This window comes from Crocuta crocuta, unplaced genomic scaffold (assembly GCF_008692635.1).
Source record: "Crocuta crocuta isolate KB4526 unplaced genomic scaffold, BGI_CrCroc_1.0 scaffold223, whole genome shotgun sequence".
Classification (NCBI taxonomy): Eukaryota; Metazoa; Chordata; class Mammalia; order Carnivora; family Hyaenidae; genus Crocuta; species Crocuta crocuta.
Window position 1 is genome coordinate 4,033,258 of NW_027529426.1, and position 21,181 is coordinate 4,054,438.

Below are 21,181 nucleotides of genomic sequence, written 5' to 3' on the forward strand. Positions count from 1 at the left end.
TTAAAAAAAATTTATAAATCAGAAAATAAAGATGATTTCTTTTTAAAAATTAAAAAAAAATTTTTTAATGTATTTATTTATTTCTAGGAGAGAGAGAGAGAGAGCGTGAGCAGGGGAGGGTCAGAGAGAGAGGGAGTCACAGACTCCAAAACAGGCTCCAGGCCCTGGGCTGGCAGTCAGCACAGAGCCTGATGCGGAGCTCGAACCCAGGAACCGCGAGATCATGACCTAAGCGAAAGTCGGACGCTTAACCGACTAAGCCACCCAGACGCCCCAATAAAGATGATTTCTATAAGTTGTGTTTTAAAAAAAAAAACAACAACTCGGGGAATGAACTATATGACCCAACTTTACATTTTCAAAGATATATTAGGCCTTTGTTCTATTTTTATTTCTTTATTTTATGTTGTAATTAACTTTTCCTATACATTTTCTTGGCCATATTGGAGTTGTAAAATGTTAGGTGAAGTGTCAGACAGGAAAAATTATAAAAGGAGAAAAAACAAATGGCAGGTTTAGCTGGAATTCACAGTGCTAATTGCTTTACTGAGTAGCTTATACATGTTGTTACTAGTTGTCACTTTATACTTACCTACCTTGGACAAGGCAAAAGAATATTTTATGTCCAGAGAAGCCTTGGACACTTTTGTAATCAACTTGCTGTTATAAATCTGTATCCTATAATGCATTTATGTAACCAAATAAATACTTGTTTTCAAGGATAATTCTAAAAATCTGTGGCATTGATTTTTCATTGTAAATACCATGTTTTCAGGTCAGGAAGTCCCTAATTGTGACTAATGTCATGGTCACTAATAGAGAAATACTATAATATATAATTATAGCATTTAATATGCCCTTTTGAGTACACAGTCTTCTTGAGAGTTGTTCTACCCTCACTCCATCTACTCTGAGACTAATTAGAGAAATATTTAGAAGGAAAAATGATAGGACTCTATTGTTGATCATAAAAGAAGGATGAAGGGAGTGCCTGAGTGGCTCAGTCAGTTAAGCATTTGACTCTTGATTTTGGCTCAAGTCATGAACTCATGCTTTACGGGGTTGGCATGGATTCTCTCTCCTTCTCTCTGTCTCTGCTCCCTCCCCAAATATATAAATAAGCCTTAAAAAAAATACTTTATATAAAGAAAGGTCAAGGAGAGGAAGGAATCAAGAATAATATCCAGGTTCCCAGTTTGGAAGGCAGATGCATGACTGTGCTATTAGTTGAGATCAAGAATGCGGGACGTTGTGGAGGAGAGTGGGAGATGAAATGGCTAGTTCTATTTTGTCCTACTTAGTTTAGAGGCTTTGGGAAATCCAAATGGACATGTTCAGGAGGCAGTTGGAAATATATCAAAAGTTTAGGCAAATGATTCAGGGCTGGAAATGTAACGTTAGGAATATACAGATAGTAGTTGAAATCAGAGTAATTGAGCTCTCCCGAGAAGAGTCTGTAGAGAGCATGAGTCGAGGACAGAACCCAGGAAAATGCTAATGTTTGATGGTAGGTGGAGAAGAAAATGCCATAGAGAAGCAATGAAGAGTAGTTCATCAAAGGTGAACCAAAATCAGAAGAGTTTTAGTAGTGCAAGCTCCCATAAAGATGTACAGTTGACCCTTGAACAATGTGGGGGTGAAAGGCGTTGACCCTGTTTTATACACTGCATTCTTAAAGTAAGCTAGAGAAAAGAAAGTGTTATTAAGAAAATCATAAGAGGGGCACCTAGGTGGCTTATTCAGTTAAGTGTCTGACTCTTGGCTTTGGCTTAGCATGACCTGATCTCATGTCACGATCTCATGGTTCATGTGTTCAATCCCTATGTTGGGCTCAGCTCTGACAGCTGTGGAGCCTGCTTGGGATTCTCTGTCTTCTTTCTCTGTGCCTCCTCTGCTTGCTCTCCATCTGTCTCTCACAATAAATAAATAAACATTTAAAAAAGAAAATCGTAAGAGAAAATACATTGACAATATGGTACTATACTTATTGAAAAAAAATTTACATATAAGCACACTGATGCAGTTCAAATCTGTGTTGTTCAAAGGTCAACTGTATGTCTTGCTTATGAATGACACAGTGACCAGCACATAATAAGTACTCAGTAAATATTTGCTGAATCAATGAGTGAGCTGTCAGTTATGCCAGATACAGAAGAAATCAGGACTGAGACATGCTCATTAAATTTGGTACTATGAAAGTCATTGTAAGTTTTGCAAGAACAATTACAAATGATCAGAGATCAAGGAAGTGAGACAGTGAAAAGTGACAGTGTAGAAAAAGGTGTGGCACTGGAGAGGAATACAGGGTAAAGGCAGTGATTTTATTTATTTACATTTTTTTTCTGTGGTTGATAAAGGATCGAGCATGTTAAAAACTAAGGTAGACCAATTACCTAGAGAAGGAAAGGCCAAAGCATAAGAAAAAAGGGGCTAATTGATGGAAGAAAGTCTAGAAAGATAGCAAAAGGATGAACCAAAAGCCTAAGTGGAGACTTAGTGAAAGCCTCTTCCTTGGAGACTAGAGGGAAGCCAACGAGGATGGATAAAGGTATAGACAGTTTTGTTGGAGGGACATGAAATAAAGGAGACTGATACATTGGCAATCTCAGTTGTCTGATAGCAGGAGGCAAAATAATCTGAATAAGAAAGAAGGGGTAATGTTGGGTCAAGGACTTAGAAATAGTGGAGGTTCAGAGCACTAATCTCAGAACAGATAGGACAAAGTTGAAAACACTATCAAGTCACATCGAAAACCCAGCTAAATATACTGAGGGTCCATGGGTTTATGCTTATTGTGGTTCTTTCTAATCCAATAGGCCTACATTTATGGGCCAAAACTATATGAATAAAAAACAGACATTTTTACTGCTGGAGAAGGAAATAGTAATGACAAATAAAATATGGTAATAAGATACTTAAGTGTTTACTCAGAAAACAGCATAGTAGATAGTGTAAATATTTAACCATTAAAACATTTTATTTTGTGGGGCACCTGGGGTGGCTCAGTCGGTTAAGCAACTGACTCTTGATTTCAGCTCAGATCATGATCTCACAGTTCATTGGATCAAGCCCTGTGTCAGGCTCTGCACTGACAGCATTGAGCCTGCTTGGAATTATCTCTCTCCTTCTCTGCCCCACCCCTGCTTGCGCACAGGTGTGCTCTCTCTCTCTCTCTCAAAATAAACATTATAAATTAAAAAAACATTTTACTTTGTATTACCATATTTTGTGAGTAGTCACTGCTTTTTTGACAACTTTTTAACAATTTAATAACTACTTTTTAAAAAGCAAAATGGATAATTTGCTTTACTTTTTCTAAATAAAATGAACGATAATTTTACTCTGTGAAAATATTTGAGTTCTTCCATAAAAAGTACCCTATCAATTCTCAATACTAATTATGATAATTGCATAATGAATTTAATAAGAGATAGAACCTATATTATTAACTGCTTCTGCATCAGTTTTGGAGATCTCCAATGATCCCATTGATTTTTAACAGAATAATATAGTTGTTTGTTTTGAGATCTTATTAAGGATTGGTTAGTATAAATTCTTCATTGCTCTGATTTTAAGTTACTTTAATTTCAATATTAGGAGGTTATATATAGGACTAAATTCACTCTTCTCTGAAAAATCCCAACTCTATAATCTTTTCCTGTCATTTCCTAGAATGTAGTCAAAATAACCAAGAGAATGGTTAATATGATTGGTGACACCATATTCATGGTTGTCATGGTTTATTTATTTTGCTGGTCCTGTTATACATTTTAGTTAAACTAGTAGAAATCTGAATTTGCATTTTATAATTCCTTTAATTGCTTATGCTAGAAAGCCTCAGAACCATGAAGAAAAGTTAATGCCTCTAGATATAACTCTAGTCCTATGGCCCTTGAAGTGGACTTTTTTTCTTTGCCATATAGATAGTTTTCTGCACTTACATAACATTGTGGATATTGTTTGGATATTCTCCCCCAAGAAGAGTTAAGCTTCTGTGGTTTGGGAGTGTTCTGTTTAGTGTGCTTTTTATTATGGAAAATTTCAAACATGTGACAGGAGAGAGAATAATGAATCCCCATGTGCCTTATCACTCTGTTTCCACAATTTATCCACATGGCCAACCCTTCTCCCAACTACCACTATCCTAATTATTTACAATATCATCCATAAGCATTTCATTATATATCTCTAAAAGATAGTAATTGTTTCTAAATGTAAGCAGGTCACCATTGTTACTACTACAAACTCTAATAATAATTTCTTAATATCAATAATTTTTTAAAAGTTTTATTTATTTAAGTAATCTCTCCACCCAACATGGGGCTCGAACTCACAACCCCAAGATCAAGAGTCACACACCCCTGTGACTGAGCAGGCCAGGCTCCCCAATCTCAAGATGCTTACACATGTCCTTCTTCCCATAGTTTATTTGAATAAGAATCCATGTAAGATCCATCCACTGCCATAGATTTGTGTATCACTTAAGTGTCTTTTAAGACTACAATATTTTAATCTCTCTTTCTCTCTCTGTTTTTTCCTTCAGTTTACTTGTTAAAGAAACCAGGTTGTTTATCCTATAGAAATTCTCAGTCTGAATTTGCTGATTAGGCTGATCTAATCAGATTAGATCAGATTTTTTTTGTTTTCTTTTGATTTTTTTTTTTTTGGTAAGAATACTTATTAGGTGATTTTGTGCAGTTCAGTATTCTTAACAGACCCTCTGTTAAACTACATGAGAAAAGTAATAAAATTTTCAATGAAAGTGTTTCTTACATTAGGACTTAGTAAAAAAATATACTTATGTATGCATAGAGTAAATGTTGACTGTTTCACAACCAGTTGTATAGTCTGAATTCTTGGAGGTAAAAATCTGCATTCATAACAATGATGCAAAAGCAAATGTTTGCTTGAAATCACAAAAGACCTTGGATTTTTTGATAAATGTATGATACGTAGTTAATTGTTAACTTTTATGAAACAATCAGGCATATGGTAAACAATGATCTGGTGCTTTAATTTTGGCAAGGTCAATTTTGCTCTATTTAGTAATGTTGCATAATGTACACTTACGGCCGTCAGTGTATGATCTTTGATTTTTCTACAAAGGTTTTTTGAGTGCAAGTCCAGACCTATAAATTATAACTTTCTCTTTTAGAAAATGTAACTCTGTATAATTAGATTATTTCATATGACTGGTAAACTGTATGTACAACTCCTTCTTTTTTCTTTTTAGCCAGGACTAAAAGAAGTGGTAGAATCCTGCCGAGGAAAAAATCTTTTTTTTTCTACCAATATTGATGATGCCATTAAAGAAGCTGATCTTGTATTTATTTCTGTAAGTATTTTCTTTTGCTTTGTGAGGTTTTTTTTTTAATTTCTTTTTAATGTTTACTTATTTTTGAGAGAGAGAGAGAGAGAGAGAGTGAGCAGGGGAAGAGCAGAGAGACACACAGAATCTGAAGCAGACTCCAAGCTCTGAGCTGTCAGCACAGAGTCCAATGCAGAGGTCAAACCCACAAGCCATGAGATCATGACCTAAGCCAAAGTGGGACACTTAACTGACTGAGCCACGTAGGTGCCCCTTGCTATGTGAGTTTTAATGCATTATTGTCTATATACAAGTTTTATTGTGTTTTAAGTAAACCATTGGCATTAATCCATATCACTGCTTAGTGTAGAGTTGTCCAGTTGAATTTAGGTTGTCATTTTGTCCAAACCTTCACTATACCCCATAATTATCTGGTCAAATACGTAATTCCCAATCACTGAACAAATAATTGGAGAAGGTTCTAGTCTGGGATCTAGAGTTAGGAAGTGTTGGTAATGTGTGAGCCCATGTGGTAATAGTGTACGTGTGTCATCATGTCTTGTTTCAAACACTGCTTGGTAGAGGTGAGGTGAAGAGAATCAGGTGAAGTGTGCATGCAAACTTATGGGACTCTCCTTTTTAGCTGAATTATGTTCCAGAAGTCATTTTTATTATTATTATTTTTATTATAAAGAGAGATAGAGTGTGTGCATTTAGGTTTATTTATTTTGAGAGTGGGAAAGAGAAGGAGTGGACAACCGTGTGCTGGGGAGGGGCAGAGAGAGAAGGAGAAAAGAATCCTAGTCAGGCTCTGTGCTATCAGTGCCGAGTCCAACTTGGGGCTTGATTTATGAATAGTAAGATATTGACCTGAGCCGAAATCAAGAGTCGGATGCTTAACCGGCTGAGCCACCCAGATGCCCCTAAGATTTTATGTTTAAGTAATCTCTACATCCAACGTGAGGCTTGAACTTAACAACCCTGAGATCAGGAGTCACATGCTGTACCAATTGAGCCAGTCATGCATCCCACCAGAAGTCATTTTTAATTAACTTTTTGGAACTTGGCTTGGATTGGTTAGGTTACAGGCTAGTCCACAGGCACCTTAGCTCATGATACGACTAGCCTGTTGTACCTTTGTAATGAAAAAATAGGACCAATGCTTAGGAGTAAACTCTGGTAATCTAATATTTGAACCAAGTACTTTACTTCTTGCTGTCCTGGTAGCCATTTACTCAAATATTCTATGTGTGAGGGTATAGAAATCACCAATTTGTGGGTGAGCTAGGGTGTTATATGACTTGAGACCTTTAGGGCCTTAAATAACAAAGGGAAAGCCAGTGTTGTAAGCTTTGACTGAGTTCCATGTACTCAAGGAAAGAAATATCATGGGGTCTATAGAAGGTAGATGTTGTTGAATTGATTATACATATTGTTAAGTTGTTGAATTAGTTGTTTTCTGGCTGATGAGACAAAAGAAATACCATGAAGATATATTAACTCCAGAAGAAAGTAGTAATGAAGCCACTGGTAAAACTGTTATGAATTAAATCTCTCTTTTGGCATTAATTACTTTAGAGAAATTGGTGTACCTTCTGTGACTTGCCTACTCATCCACTACTTAAGCTTATAGAAAGTTAGGGTAGAGGCATAGAAAATGAGAAAAGATTTTGGAGTAGCTAGGTACTTGGAGAAAATGAAGAAATTATCTTTGGGGCACCTGGGTGGCTCAGTCAAACATCGGACTTTGGCTCAGGTCATGATCTTATGGTTTGTGAGTTTGAGCCCCATGTTGGACTCTGTGGTGACATTTCAGAGCCTGGAGCCTACTTCATATTTTGTCTTCCTGTCTCTCTTCCTCTCCTCCACTTGCTCACTCTCCCTCTCTCTCTCTTTCTCTCAAAAATAAATAAGCATAAAAAAAAATTATCTTAGTCCAACTGTAGGATAACTAGAGCCTCAAATGAAAATAGGGGAATTTTCTGTAAAGAAAATCTTCAAAAAGAATATTCTCAGGCAATAGAATCCACCTTAGGGGGTGGTCTGGCCAGATAGCTAATTTACACTTGCCTCTCTGCAGATTTAACCTGAGCTGACCTGAATCTTTCCAAGCTATTACTATATATGCCCATTATGGTAATTTATTACTGTATAACTCTCATTGCGTTCCCATTATTCTCTGGATCAGCTTTTAAATATTTATTTGTTGTATGCTTTTCATTATGGAAAATAAATTTATATAAAAGATGAAGACAATAATATAATGAACCCCTATTTACCCATTGTCCATTATCAGCAGTTACCATGGCTGATCTTGTTTTGTTTACTACTTCTCTCCTTTTCCTCCTACCCCAGGCTATTTTTAGACAGATTTCAGATAGGGATAGTTTTTATATGAATCAGTTTGCAGTTGTCATCTTCTAGGGAAAGATCTCTGATCCTCTCTCTGATCCTCTCTCATCTTTAGCATGTTCCATCTTATCCTGTTAGCTGTCTTGGCCCTCCCATACTCTGGTGCACCCTGACTTCTGTGTCTCGGGCTTTTCCTAATTCGGTCCATGCATCTAAACAACGTTTGTTCTCCTGCTTTTCACACCTCAGCACAGCTTTCAAGTTTTGATTTGTTTTGGCTTGCTTCCTTTATTTAGTCTCCCATTCGGTTATAAGCTCGTCAAGAGAAGAGAATTGGTACTAGTTACTACTGGTTCAAAAACTATTCCGGTATAGAATTTTAGGCTTTCCAGAGTGCTTTGACTTTTACCCCAAAGCATTATACAAACCCATTTGCTATATTTTAGAAAGCATAGTATCTTCATTTTCCATAATGGAAGCAAAGGTAGCCATATGTCTCCCAGGTTACATAGTACAGTTAAGCCAAAAGTAAACCTAGACTCTAGGCAAATGGTTAATTTTTCTTTCTGTTTGATAGTCTTTATGTAGTATTGCAAATCCTACAGATACTATATAATGTCTAGCTTTGATGAGTCAAATGTTTTTTGTTTTTTTTTAATGTTTTATTTATTTCTAGGAGAGAAAGAGAGAGAGACAGCGTGAGCAGGGGAGGGTCAGAGAGACAGGGAGTCACAGACTCTGAAACAGGCTCCAGGCTCTGAGCTGGCAGTCAGCACAGAGCCCGACGTGGGGCTCAAACCCACGAACCACGAGATCATGACCTAAGCGAAAGTCGGACGCTTAACCGACTAAGCCACCCAGGCGCCCCTAGCTTTGATGAGTCAAGAAAACATTTGTTTTCTTGATATTGCAAATAGTTTTTAAAAGCTATTGATATAGGTCTGTGAACAAGGAGGATAGAAAAGGAATTTAAAATTTGGTTTTGGGGCACCTGGGTGGCTTAGTTGGCTGAGCAACCAACTCTTGAATTTGGTTCAGATTGTGATCTTGCAGTTCATGGCTTCTGCTGCAAGTCAGGCTCTATGCTGGCAATGTGGGGCTTGCTTGGGAATCTCTCTCTTCTGCCCCTCCCCTGTTTGTGCTCTCTCTGAAAATGAATGAATATTTAAAAATTTTTTTTAATTAAAAATAAAATTTGGTTGAAAAGACCAGGATAATAGTATCCAAAATCTATAAAGAACACATCAAACTCAACACCCAGAAAACAAAGAATCCAATGAAGAAATGGGCAAAAAAGCATGAATAGACACTTTTCCAAAGAAGATACTCAGATGGCTAACAGATACATGAAAAAATTTTCAAAATCACTCATGATCAGGGAAATGCGTATTAAAACCACAGTAAGATACCACCTCACACCTGTCAAAATGGCTAAAATTAACAACTCAGGCAACAACAGATGTTGGTGAGGATACAAAGAGAGAGGAATCCTTTTGCACTGCTGGTGGGAATGCAAACTGGGGCAGCCACTCTGGAACACAGTATGAAGATTCCTCAAAAAATTAAAAATAGAACTACCCTATGGCCCAGCAATTGCACTATTAGATGTTTATCCAAAGGATATAGGATTGCTGTTTCAAAGGGGTACATGCACCCCAGTGTTTATAGCACCGCTCTCAACATAGCCAAAATATAGGAAGAGTCCAAATGTCCATCAATGGATGAATGGATAAAGAAGATGTGATATATGTATATAATGGAGTATTATTCAGCAAACAAGAAGAATGAAATCTTGTCATTTGCAACTACGTGGATGGAACTGGAGGGTATTATGCTAAATGAAGTAAGTCAGTCGTAGAAAGACAAATGTCATATGACTTCACTCATATGTGGAATTTAAAGTACAAAACAAATGAACCTAAGGGAAGCGAAGCAAAAATAGTATAAAACAGGGAGAGGGATAAAACATAAGAGACTCTTAAATACAGAGAACAAACAGAGGGTTGCTGGAGGGGTGTTGGATGGGGGGAGGGGCTAAATGAACAAAGAGAATCGAGGAGGACATTTGTTGGAATGAGCACTGGGTGTTATATGTAAGTGATGAATCACTAAATTCTATTCCTGAAATCATTACTATATGTATATTAACTATCTTGGATGTAAATTACAAAGATAAATAAATAAGAATTTTTAAAAATTTTTAATTAAAAATTAAGACCAGGATAATAGTTGTACATAGGTGGTTCAGTTGGTTGGGCATCTGACTTTGGTGCAGGTCAGATCTCATGGCTTGTGAGTTCAGGCTGCACAATTGGGCTCTCTGCTGGCAGTGCAGAGCCCGCTTCAGATCCCCTGTCTCCCTCTGTCTCTGCCCCTCCCCAGCTGTGAGCTCTCTCTCTTTCTCTCAAAAATAAATTAAAAAAAAAAAGAATTAAAAATAAAATAAAACAAAGACAAGGATAATAATTTATTACATATAATAAAGAGAGGAAAGAAAACTTATGTTTCATTTCAGACTGGGAATTCCTTTAGAACAAGAGCAGTCTCATTCATCTTTATATCTCCAGGGCTTAGCTTACAACCTGCCTGCCCTGATATCTGTTATTATATAGTAGCTTCTCAACAAAAATTTATTGAATGAGTTCCCCAGATGCTTCAGACTCTTCTGTCTTGTGATTATATTTATAAAATATTATTTCCAGAACTAACAGAAGGTTAAATTAAAGCTAATGATAATTAGCTTTGCACTTAACTAGTGAATTGATTCAGGGTTTATCTTGAAATCACTGAATATCTTACAGATACTTTGTTTATAATCCCATATGCTTTCATCAGGTGAACACTCCAACCAAAACCTATGGAATGGGGAAAGGCCGCGCGGCAGATCTGAAGTATATTGAGGCCTGTGCCAGACGCATTGTGCAAAACTCACATGGGTACAAAATTGTGACTGAGAAAAGCACAGTTCCAGTGCGGGCAGCAGAAAGTATTCGTCGAATATTTGATGCAAACACAAAACCTAACTTGAATTTACAGGTATAAAAAAAGGAAGCATTAGAACCGTATTCTTATGTAAATATTGCTCCTTATAATTACCCATAGTTAATTCTAGGCTTAAAACTTTGCTTTGCATTGGGATTCTAGGTACTGTCCAACCCTGAGTTCTTGGCGGAAGGAACAGCCATCAAGGACCTGAAGAACCCAGACAGAGTACTGATTGGAGGGGATGAAACGCCAGAGGGCCAGAGAGCTGTGCAGGCACTGTGTGCTGTGTATGAGCACTGGGTTCCCAGAGAAAAGATCCTCACCACTAATACTTGGTCTTCAGAACTTTCCAAACTGGTTGGTATATAGCATTCAACTCTCCATTTAAGTTAAAGCCAAGGACTTATTTCTCTTAAGCCTGATAAGCCACACAGGTACTTTCTTAATATTAAATAAAAGGTATGCTTTTGAAGATAATATTCTTAGCCATTATGAAATAATTATGAAATGATTTTCACAAGGGAAATAAAATATTGGGGTATAAAATATTCTGGAAAGTTCTAAATTTTTAATAAAATGTAACATAAAATGGAGGGTGCATTAAAATAGTAGTCTTAAAAAATCACTCTTTCTTTCCCTTTTTTACTTTCATTCTTAAACATCTTTCTACTTGGATTTAAAACATTTTCCTTTACCAACCCAATTCATAGCCTACTCAAATTGAGCCCATCAGTAACTTTTATATCTCCCTCAGTAATTTGTATCAACTCAATGAAATATAATCTAGACGTTTAAAATTACCATTTTAACTCATTGTACTTTTCCTTTTTTGTTCCCCCTAAAGGCTGCAAATGCTTTTCTTGCCCAGCGGATCAGCAGCATTAATTCTATAAGTGCCCTCTGTGAAGCAACAGGGGCTGATGTGGAAGAGGTGGCAACAGCCATTGGAATGGACCAGAGAATTGGAAATAAGTTTCTGAAAGCCAGTGTTGGTAAATTGAAAATATTCTGTACATAAAGTAGATTCATTTAGCTGGGTCTCTAACTTTAATGAAGTTTTTTTTTTTTTTTTTAAATATTTATTTTTGAGAAAGAGAGCATGGGGAGGGTCAGAGAGAGAGAGAGAGACAGAGGATCTGAAGCAAGCTGTGTGCTGACAGCACAGAGCCCAATGAGGGGCCCTAACTCATGAACTATGAGATCATGACCTTAGCTGAAGTTGGATGCTTAACCAACTGAGCCACTGAGGTATTCCAAGGAAATCTTTGTTTAACTTGATGCCCTTAAAATAATGATTCTATTATACATGTGACCTTCAATCTATCAGGAACTTCCCAAGTGAAGCAATAATTAAGCTTATATTGTCTAATAATTACTGATTGATTAGTAGGATAAACATAGTTCACTGTTTCAGGAGGATTAATTGGTATTTAGTTACAACATTTAGGAAGAGTAAGTTTAGGAGACCACATAGCAAATAACTCAATACCTCACTGAAGAAAATAGGAAAAAAGTTTCCTAACATTTGCCTTGCCTGCTAATACACTTTTGGAAATGTGGCCTTGGTGAAGTGAGCTGGTCCTCGTTACTTGCCAGTTCTGTATTTCTGAGTTATCCTACGTGCTAAACTTTATTTGTAATCCCAAGACCAGTGCTTATAGTGCTTTCATGGTCATTTGCAGACCCAAAATGCAGCAGCAAAAAATTTGAGTCGCCCAACACAGACATTTCCAGCTGAAGTTGCATAAGACAATGCTCTTGTTTTCTTGTTTTAGCCCCCATTCTGTAAGCAAGTGCTCTTTCTGTGGTCTGTTTAGTTGTCACATTTTTTACACTTTTGTGCTTTTTGTTGGTGGTTTCACTTTTTTAAATGGCTCTCAGGAATATTGCAAAGTGCTGTCTAGTGTTTTCAAGTGCCAGGAGATTCTGATGTGCCTCACAGAGAAAATACATGTGCTTAGATAAGCTTTATTCAGGCCTGGGTTATGGTGCTGTTGGCTGTCAATTTAATGTTAATGAATCAATAATATATATTAAATGAGGTGTCTTTAAACTCATAAAAACAAGAACAGGGGCACTGGGCTGGCTCAGTCAGTAGAGCATGCAACTCTTGATCTTAAGGTAATGAGTTTGAGCCTCATTTGGGGCATAGAGCTTACTTAAAGGGGGTGGCGGGGGGGGGGAGGAGGAGCACACATGAACAGACATTTCTCCAAAGAAGACATACAGATGGCCAACAGACACAAGAAAAGATGCCCTATATCACTCATCATCAGAGAAATGCAAATCAAAACCATAATGAGATATCATCCCATACCTGTCAGAATAGGTAAAATAAAAAATACAAGAAACAACAAATATTGGCAATGATACAGAGGAAAAGAAACACTTATGCACTGTTGGGGGGAATGCAAACTTTTGCAGCCAGTGTGGAAAACAATATGGAGGTTCCTCAAAAAATTAAAAATAGAATTACCATATGGTCCAGTCATTCCACTACTGGGTATTTACTCAAAGAATACAAAAATACTAATTCGAAAAGATATATGCAATCGCTTCTCGGCCTTTTGGCTAAGATCAAGTGCGAAAAGATATATGCACCCCTGTGTTTATTGCAGCGTTATTTACACTAGGCAAGGTAGGGAGGCAACCCAAATGCCCATTGATAGGTGAATGGATAAGGAAGATGTGAGATATATATATAAAATCTACAGTGGAATATTATTCAGCCATAAGAACGAATAAAATCTTGCTATTGGCAACAACATGAATAGATCTAGAGGGTATTATGCTAAGTGAAATAAGTCAGTTAAGGAAAGATAAATATCATAAGATTTCACTCCTGAATGGAATTTAAGAAACAAAAGAAACAAAAGAGAAAAGAGACAAACCAAGAAAGGACTCTTAGCTATAGAGAACATACTGATGGCTGCCAGAAGGGAGGTGGGTGGGGGGAAATAGGTGAAGGAGATTAATACTACACTTATCATGATGAACACAGTAATGTACAGAATTGTTGAATCACTGTATTGTAGACCTGAAACTAATATAACACTATATGTTTACTATACTGGAATTAAAATTAAAAGTTAAAAAAATACAAACATAAAAAAGTCCAAAGTATAAAAAAATAAATAAAATTTTTTAAAAATAAAAATAAAATGATTATGTATCAATTTGTTGGTGAAATGTGACCATAAGCTCACAGGAACCTAACTCTTTATTTCACCTAGGAGCAATGCTTTAGTATTGCTAAATACTAAAGTACACATTTGTGGCAATTTTGTAGAATGTAACTAGTGGATAATGAGAATTGTTTGGTTTTTTTGGATATAAGTTAATATGGTTGATGTAAGGGTAAATAGAATTTTATAGATTGGGCCCCTGTATTTCTGGGGCCTAATATCATTTCCCATTACTGGCTTCCCTGAGCTTTTCTATCTTTTTAGTATTTTCTTTAAGCTACCATTTAATAAAAAATAGCTACTATTAACGGTTTATTATGCAACAAGTTCTGAACCAGTACTTTATATATCTCATTAATTAATCCTTATAGCCTGTTAAGAAGGTGTTATTTCCTTTACAGAGATGGTTAGGGATCAGGGAAATTTTCACAACTTGCTGAAAGTCATACAACTAGTGAGTGGCTAGGTGTTTTAGACTTCAAAGCATATGCCAGTCCTCACTGTATATTGAATTGCATTAGAACAGGGTGGGCAAATTGTTGTCTAGGCTAAAATTGGCCCCCAGCTTGCTTTTATAAATAAAGCTTTATTGGAATACAGCCATGCCCATTTGATTACATATTGTCTATGACTGCTTTTGAGCTACAAAGGCAGAGTTGAATATCTGTGCCCGAGATTATGTGGCCCACAAAGGCTAAAATATTTACAATTTGTCCCATAAAAGTTTACCAGCCCTGTGCTAAAGTAAGAGAGGTGGGGCAGCGATACCAGGTGAATGAGGAATATATAGAAAATGTAACCATAATAAAACATTAACTAGAAGATTACCTAGAAATTATTTATAGAGTTAATTAGTTGCTTGCAAATTTCACACAATGCTTAAGCCCAATAACTTTCTGACATCTAAATTTTATTATTAGAAATACTAGCATAGGGTCATCTGGCTAGCACAGTTAGTAGAGCATGCAGCTCTTGATATCAGGTTGTGAGTTTGAGCCCCGTGTGTGGTGTGGAGTTTACTTAAAAAAAAAAAAAAAGTAGCATAGGCCTTCTGATTTAGTGTGACAGATTTGTCACAGAATTCAGTTGTGGTTCTTAAATAAAAATACTGTCACTGTTTTCTTCAGGTTTTGGAGGAAGCTGCTTTCAGAAAGATGTTCTGAATTTGGTTTATCTCTGTGAGGCCCTGAATTTGCCTGAAGTCGCTCGGTATTGGCAGCAGGTATTAATCTTTATAGTCAACAACTTTTGCTTAACTTCTAATTAAAAAAAGGTCGCCCTCTAGGAGATGTTTTTGACAGAATTTACTTATTCCAGGAACTCAAACATCATATTCAGTTTATTTATTTTAGGTTTATTTATTGGGCTTCTGTGTTTTTGTATTTTTTGCTAATGAACTCTGATGGAAATTTCTGAAAAACTATGTCTTCTAGTTTTATAACACATTTGTTCTCAGAATAAAGCAAGAACTGTTATTCTTAATTATAACTCTTTTCTATTCTGAAAGGCAGAAAATCACAACAAAAGAAGGACCTGTATTACAATGCTTTCAGGTGGTTTGTGTGTGAGCTAAAATTAGAGACCCTTCTTGGACTGACAATAGAGTTCACATTGAGTGCTTTTCCTGTGCCAGGTACTTTTTTAGGTACTTTGCATATTTCATTTAGTCCTCATCACTAATCTGGGCAAGGAAACTGAGGCTTAGAGACGTTAAGTAATTTGTCCAAGATACAAACCAGTATACATATCTGTCCCAAATATTTTTTCTACAACTTTATAGTTTTTTAGATTTCAGCAGTAGGGGACAATATAAGGAAATGTACATTTTTAAGGAAAATGTACAATGTAAAAGCTCATTTCACTCAATCCAGCATGATCCCTTTATCTTCCTGTCTGTCATGGCAAAAAATGGAGATAAAGGCTTGATTTTCTAACACTCTGGGCTCATTTTCCAAGCTCTCAGGTTTTGAGACAGCCCCCAGAAACTCAGTGCCTCAAAAAAACACACATGGGGCACCCGGGTGCCCCAGTTAGTTAAGCGTTTGACTTTGGTTCAGGTCATGATCTCACTGTTCATGAGTTCGAGCCCCACATCAGGCTCTGTACTGATAGCTCAGAGCCTGGAGCCTTCTTTGGATTCTGTATCTCTGTCTCTCTGTCTTTCTCTCTCTCTCTCTCTCTCTCTCTCCTCTCTCTCTCTGCCCCTCCCCCACTCTCATTCTGTCTCTCTCAGGAATAAATTGACATTAAAAAATTTTTTTCTTTCTTTTTTTTTTAATGTTTTATTTATTTCTTTTTTTAAAATATCTTATTTATTTCTGAGACACAGAGAGAAAGAGAGACAGTGTGAGCAGGGCAGGGTTAGAGAGAGAAGGAGACACAGAATCTGAAGCAGGCTCCAGGCTCTGAGCTCCCTGTCAACACAGAGCCTGACGTGGGGCTCGAACTCTCAAACTGTGAGATCGTGACCCGAGCCGAAGTCGGATGTCCAACAGACTAAGCCACCCAGGCGCCCCTGTTTTATTTATTTCTGAGAGAGAGAGAGAGAGCATGAGCAAGGGAGGCCCAGAGAGAGAGGGAGACACAGAATCCAAAACAGGCTCCAGGCTCTGAGCTGGCTGTCAGCACAGAGCCCAACACGGGGCCCGAACCCACGAACTATGAGATCATGACCTGAGCCGAAGTCAGACGCTTAACCGACTGAGCCACCCAAGCACACACATAAAAACTAGTCTCTTTACTTATATCCATCTGGTCACCAATAGAAAGTCTTGTTTGTTTATTTATTTATTTTTATTTTTCTAATGTTTGTTTATTTTTGAGAGGGGGGAGAGCAAGCGTGAACAGTGGAGAGGGGGTGGCGCAGAGGTGGGCAGAGAGAGGAGACAAAAGATCTCTGCTGATGCAGAGAGCCTGATATGGGGCTTGGACCCATGAACCGTGAAATTATGACATGAGCCAAAGTCAGACACTCACTGACTGAGCCACCCAGGTGCCCCTAAAGTCTTGTTTATAAACTCTTAGGAGAGTAAAGGGTTAAGTGATCAGAGACTTTTTTTACTCTTACAGTATTTAGTTAAAAACTTTGTTAAGGGTTAGCAGTGTTAATGGTTTATCAAGAGGCAGTCATAATTCTGTCCATTGTTCAACTGTTCTCTGTCCACTTTCTACTTACACTCAATTTGGTGAGGGGGTAAGCAAATGGGAGGGGGATGGGAGCTTTGGGATTTGATTGCTTACAGCCTTGCTTCCATAGAGTTTGCAGAAGTTGGCAAAAGAGAACTCTGTCTTCTCTGTGCCAAATTTTTCAGCTATTATAGCTGGATCTCAAGTGGGGTTGAAACTTAGCTGTTCTCATCTTTACATCCATCCCATCGAGACTGGTGCATGGAAAGTAAAGCCAAGTGAAAATTTTCAGGATGGCTTTAATTGGTGGGATGGTAATTTTTTAAAAATTTTTGATAGATGCTAAAGAGGTTGTTTAATCTTTGCCTCCTGTTACTTTATGAGACTGGTATTCAAACAACAGTACTATAAAACTGGGCAGTGTATCTGCTAGGAATTTACCCAAGGGATACAGAAATGCTGATGCATAGGAGCACATGTACCCCAATGTTCATAGCAGCACTCTCCACAATAGCTAAAACANTGCACTAATTGTACATGTGTACATTGCATAAAATTGTGCATGTAATTTCAGGTCATAGATATGAATGACTACCAGAGAAGGAGGTTTGCTTCCCGGATTATCGATAGTCTGTTTAATACAGTAACTGATAAGAAGATAGCTATCTTGGGATTTGCATTCAAAAAGGACACCGGTGATACGAGGTATCAGTTCTTAAAAATACTTCAACCCTTTTGAAAATATTAGCTGCTTATCTTATTTTGATATTTGATGGTGGATGTGTGTGTGAAATATATGTATATATATAGCATAAGGAATAAAAATAAAGTGAACATCCATATGTTAACAAGAGATAGACTCTTCCTGGGGCGCCTGGGTGGCTTAGTCGGTTGAGCGTCCGACTTTCGCTTGGGTCATGATCTCGCGGTTCGTGGGTTCGGGCCCCGCGTCGGGCTCTGTGCTGACTGCTAGCTCAGAGCCTGGAGCCTGTTTCAGTCTGTGACTCCCTCTATCTCTGACCCTCCTCTGCCCACGCTGTCTCTCTCTCTCTCTCTCTCTCCTAGAAATAAATTAAAAAAAAAAAAACATTAAGAAAAAAATAGAATCTTCCTTCTATAAACTCCTTAGGGATTAGAATATATGCCATTTCAAAGCTTAGCAATATGGATTTATTTTCGTTTAGAGAATCCTCTAGTATATATATCAGCAAATATTTGATGGATGAAGGTGCACATCTCCATATATATGATCCAAAAGTACCAAGGGAACAAATAGTTGTGGATCTTTCTCACCCTGGAGTTTCAGAGGATGACCAAGGTAAGGCTTTGAGTCTTATGAATGACTTTGAGTATGGGCCCTAAAACTTGTTTGTTCTGTTTTTGTTTTTGTTTCTTAATGAAATGCTGCATTAAAAAAAATTTTTTAGGGGTGCCTGGGTGGCACAGTTAAGCATCCAACTTTTCATTTTGACTCAGGTCATGGCCTCAACAGTTCATGGGATCAAGCCCAGCATCGGGCTCCATGCTGACAGCACAGAGCCTGCTTGGAATTCTCTCTCTCCCTCTCTCTCTGTCCTTCCCCCACTCTCTCTCTTTCTCTCAAAATAAATAAACTTTAAAAAAATAATTTCAGGGGTGCCTGGGTGGCTCAGTCGGTTAAGCATCCAACTTTAGCTCAGGTCATGATCTCACGGTTCGTGGGTTCGAGCCCCGCGTCGGTCTCAGTGCTAACAGCTCTCTCAGAGCCTGGAGCTTGTTTCAGGCTGTATCTCCCTCTCTCTCTGACCGTCCCCTGTTCATGCTGTCTCTCTTTCTCAGAAATAAATAAAACATAAAAAAAATTTTTTTTAATAAAAAAAATAATTCCTGCATGGTTAACATATAATGTTATATTAGCTTCAGGTTTACAATATAGTGATTCAACAATTCTATACATTACTCAGTGCTCATCAGGATAAGTGCACTCTGAATCCCCTTCACCTATTTCACCCATCTCCCCACTTGCCCCTCTGGTTTATTCTCTATAATTAAGACTGCTTCTTAGTTTGTCTCTCTCTCTCTCTTTTTTTTTTTCTTTATTTGTTTGGTTTCTTAAATTCCACATAAATGAAATCATATGGTATTTGTCTTTCTCTGACTGACTTATTTTACTTAGCATTATACTCCCTAGCTCCATCCATGTTATTTAAAATAGAAAGATTTCATTCTTTTTGATGGCTGAGTAATATTCCATTGTATGTATATGTATATTTGTGTGTGTGTCTCTCTATGTATGGGTGTGTATGTATGTATGCGTGTGTGTGTGTGTATATATATATATGGCACAGCTTCCTTATCTTTTCATCTATTGATGGATATTTGTGCTGCTTCCATGGTTGTTCTATTTTTATCATTGGTAGGTCTTCTTTTCTGCCTCATTTCTCTCAAATTAAACTCTTAGACATTGTTCTATCAACTTTGATCTGAAGTGACCAGCTGTAAGTTGGTCTAATGTTTTTCCAACATATTCTAAAAAGCCCCAGAGGTTCCAAGGAGATGCTTCTAGGGCAAGGTTCAGGTGCTCCAGGCCCCACCCCCACCCCATTACTCTCATCCTCACTTCAACCAGACCATTTCACTTCTGTCAGGCCCTCAACTCCTTGTAATCCTAGAACTAAAATGCGTAATTTCAAAAAATTCCTTCCTTTTTGCCAATTTTTTGTTGTGTTGTTATAGTGTCCCGTCTCGTGACCATTTCCAAGGATCCATATGAAGCATGTGATGGTGCCCATGCTGTGGTTATTTGCACCGAATGGGACATGTTTAAGGTGAGGTGACAAGTACTATGAAAGAAAATTTTAGAAGTATTCTGGTATCAGTAGGGATTGAGTATGTGTTCATGTATATGTTCTAGTTGTTTCATTGGTTCTGTCTTTATAGGAACTGGATTATGAACGCATTCATAAAAAAATGCTGAAGCCAGCCTTTATCTTTGATGGACGACGTGTCTTGGATGGGCTCCACAATGAACTACAAACCATTGGCTTCCAGGTAAGTATCCTGGACTGGTTTTGTTTTGTTTGTTCAGTCATTTGCTTTTTAGTGGGTTTGGGTTTTAGAATTTTAACATTCCCTTCTTTAGCAATAACACAACATGGGGGCAGCATGTCAGTTCTCTGGAAAATCTCTGTGTGATTAGTGTAGTTACTCTACTCCCTCCTTAATTTGTGATCTCAAGATCATTCAGTATCGGTCTTCCTTACATAGTATCTAGGAGTCAACAGTTACCTACTATATAGGAATAGAATGTACCTTGCCTTACTTCATATAAAGATCAAGTAAGAAAATATACAAACTGAAAAGAAATTTTTTTTCTTCCCAGAGCTGCCCAAGATGCTCTGTTGAACAATCTGTACCACACTGATCCCCTCAGGGCCCAGGCCACTTATTCCTATATGAATGTTTTGAAGACTCCAAAATGCAGTATAGTTGCCACATGTTGTATAGGATCCTATACCTTCTGAGTGCTCAGCACTGTCCTAGCCCCTGAGAGGTCTGAGCGAAAAGTATGGGAGTTTCAGTGGGACTGGCCCTTTTTTAATTCAAAGGTTGCCAATTAAATGGAGTGTTCTGAGAGCTAACAGAAACCTCAGCACTACCTTTATGCTGCATGTATTTCCGTTTTACCAGGGGTAAATACCAAGAGTGTTACTAAGAAGGAGTTACTTTCCATTTCCTCAGAGCAGTGTGTATATGTGGGTGGGAGGCTTGAGGGGAGGTTGGGGAGGCTAAAGAATTACGCCAGCAGATTGCGGTCAGCATAGTCCCAGGGCAGAGTGGGTGGGTGGGGCGCAGTGTTTAGAGCTGGCTCTTATGCGTCTGCTCAGCACCAGCTACTTGGAGAGGTACCCAGAAGGCTTTACCCACTGTGTAGAATATCAGATCTGGTTCTCTTAACCTGTCACCGACTTGTTGAAGATCCTTCTTAGAGAATTCAGTGCTCATTTCTCATTCATGAGAGATTTGCTTACAGCAAGAATCAGATGACATCTTTGTCTGTTAACATTCCATCAGGGACCTTGGGGATTCTTCTATTGCACTCCTCCTTAGTGAGTAACAGCATGACTGCTTTTCCCAGGCATGACTTAAACTGAAGCAATGTTATTTTTTAAAGAACACTTCCAAGGCATAACCACATTTTCTCCCATTCTTGTATTACTCATCTAAGGGAGAAGATAGGTAATAT

The 21,181-nt window shown here is 37.7% G+C and overlaps 1 protein-coding gene across 3 annotated transcripts in view; it reads left to right on the forward strand.

Moving 5' to 3' along the window:
- UGDH (UDP-glucose 6-dehydrogenase) overlaps positions 1–21,181 on the forward strand; it is a 35,688-nt gene that overhangs the window by 11,554 nt on the left and 2,953 nt on the right. For all 3 annotated transcript variants that reach the window (XM_077758921.1, XM_077758923.1, XM_077758922.1), the window contains 9 exons: positions 5,234–5,335; positions 10,496–10,696; positions 10,805–11,002; positions 11,490–11,637; positions 14,958–15,052; positions 17,531–17,661; positions 18,141–18,274; positions 19,672–19,763; positions 19,876–19,986. In XM_077758921.1, coding sequence (XP_077615047.1) covers positions 5,234–5,335; positions 10,496–10,696; positions 10,805–11,002; positions 11,490–11,637; positions 14,958–15,052; positions 17,531–17,661; positions 18,141–18,274; positions 19,672–19,763; positions 19,876–19,986 — 1,212 coding nt within the window. The remainder of the gene's footprint in view (positions 1–5,233; positions 5,336–10,495; positions 10,697–10,804; positions 11,003–11,489; positions 11,638–14,957; positions 15,053–17,530; positions 17,662–18,140; positions 18,275–19,671; positions 19,764–19,875; positions 19,987–21,181) is intronic.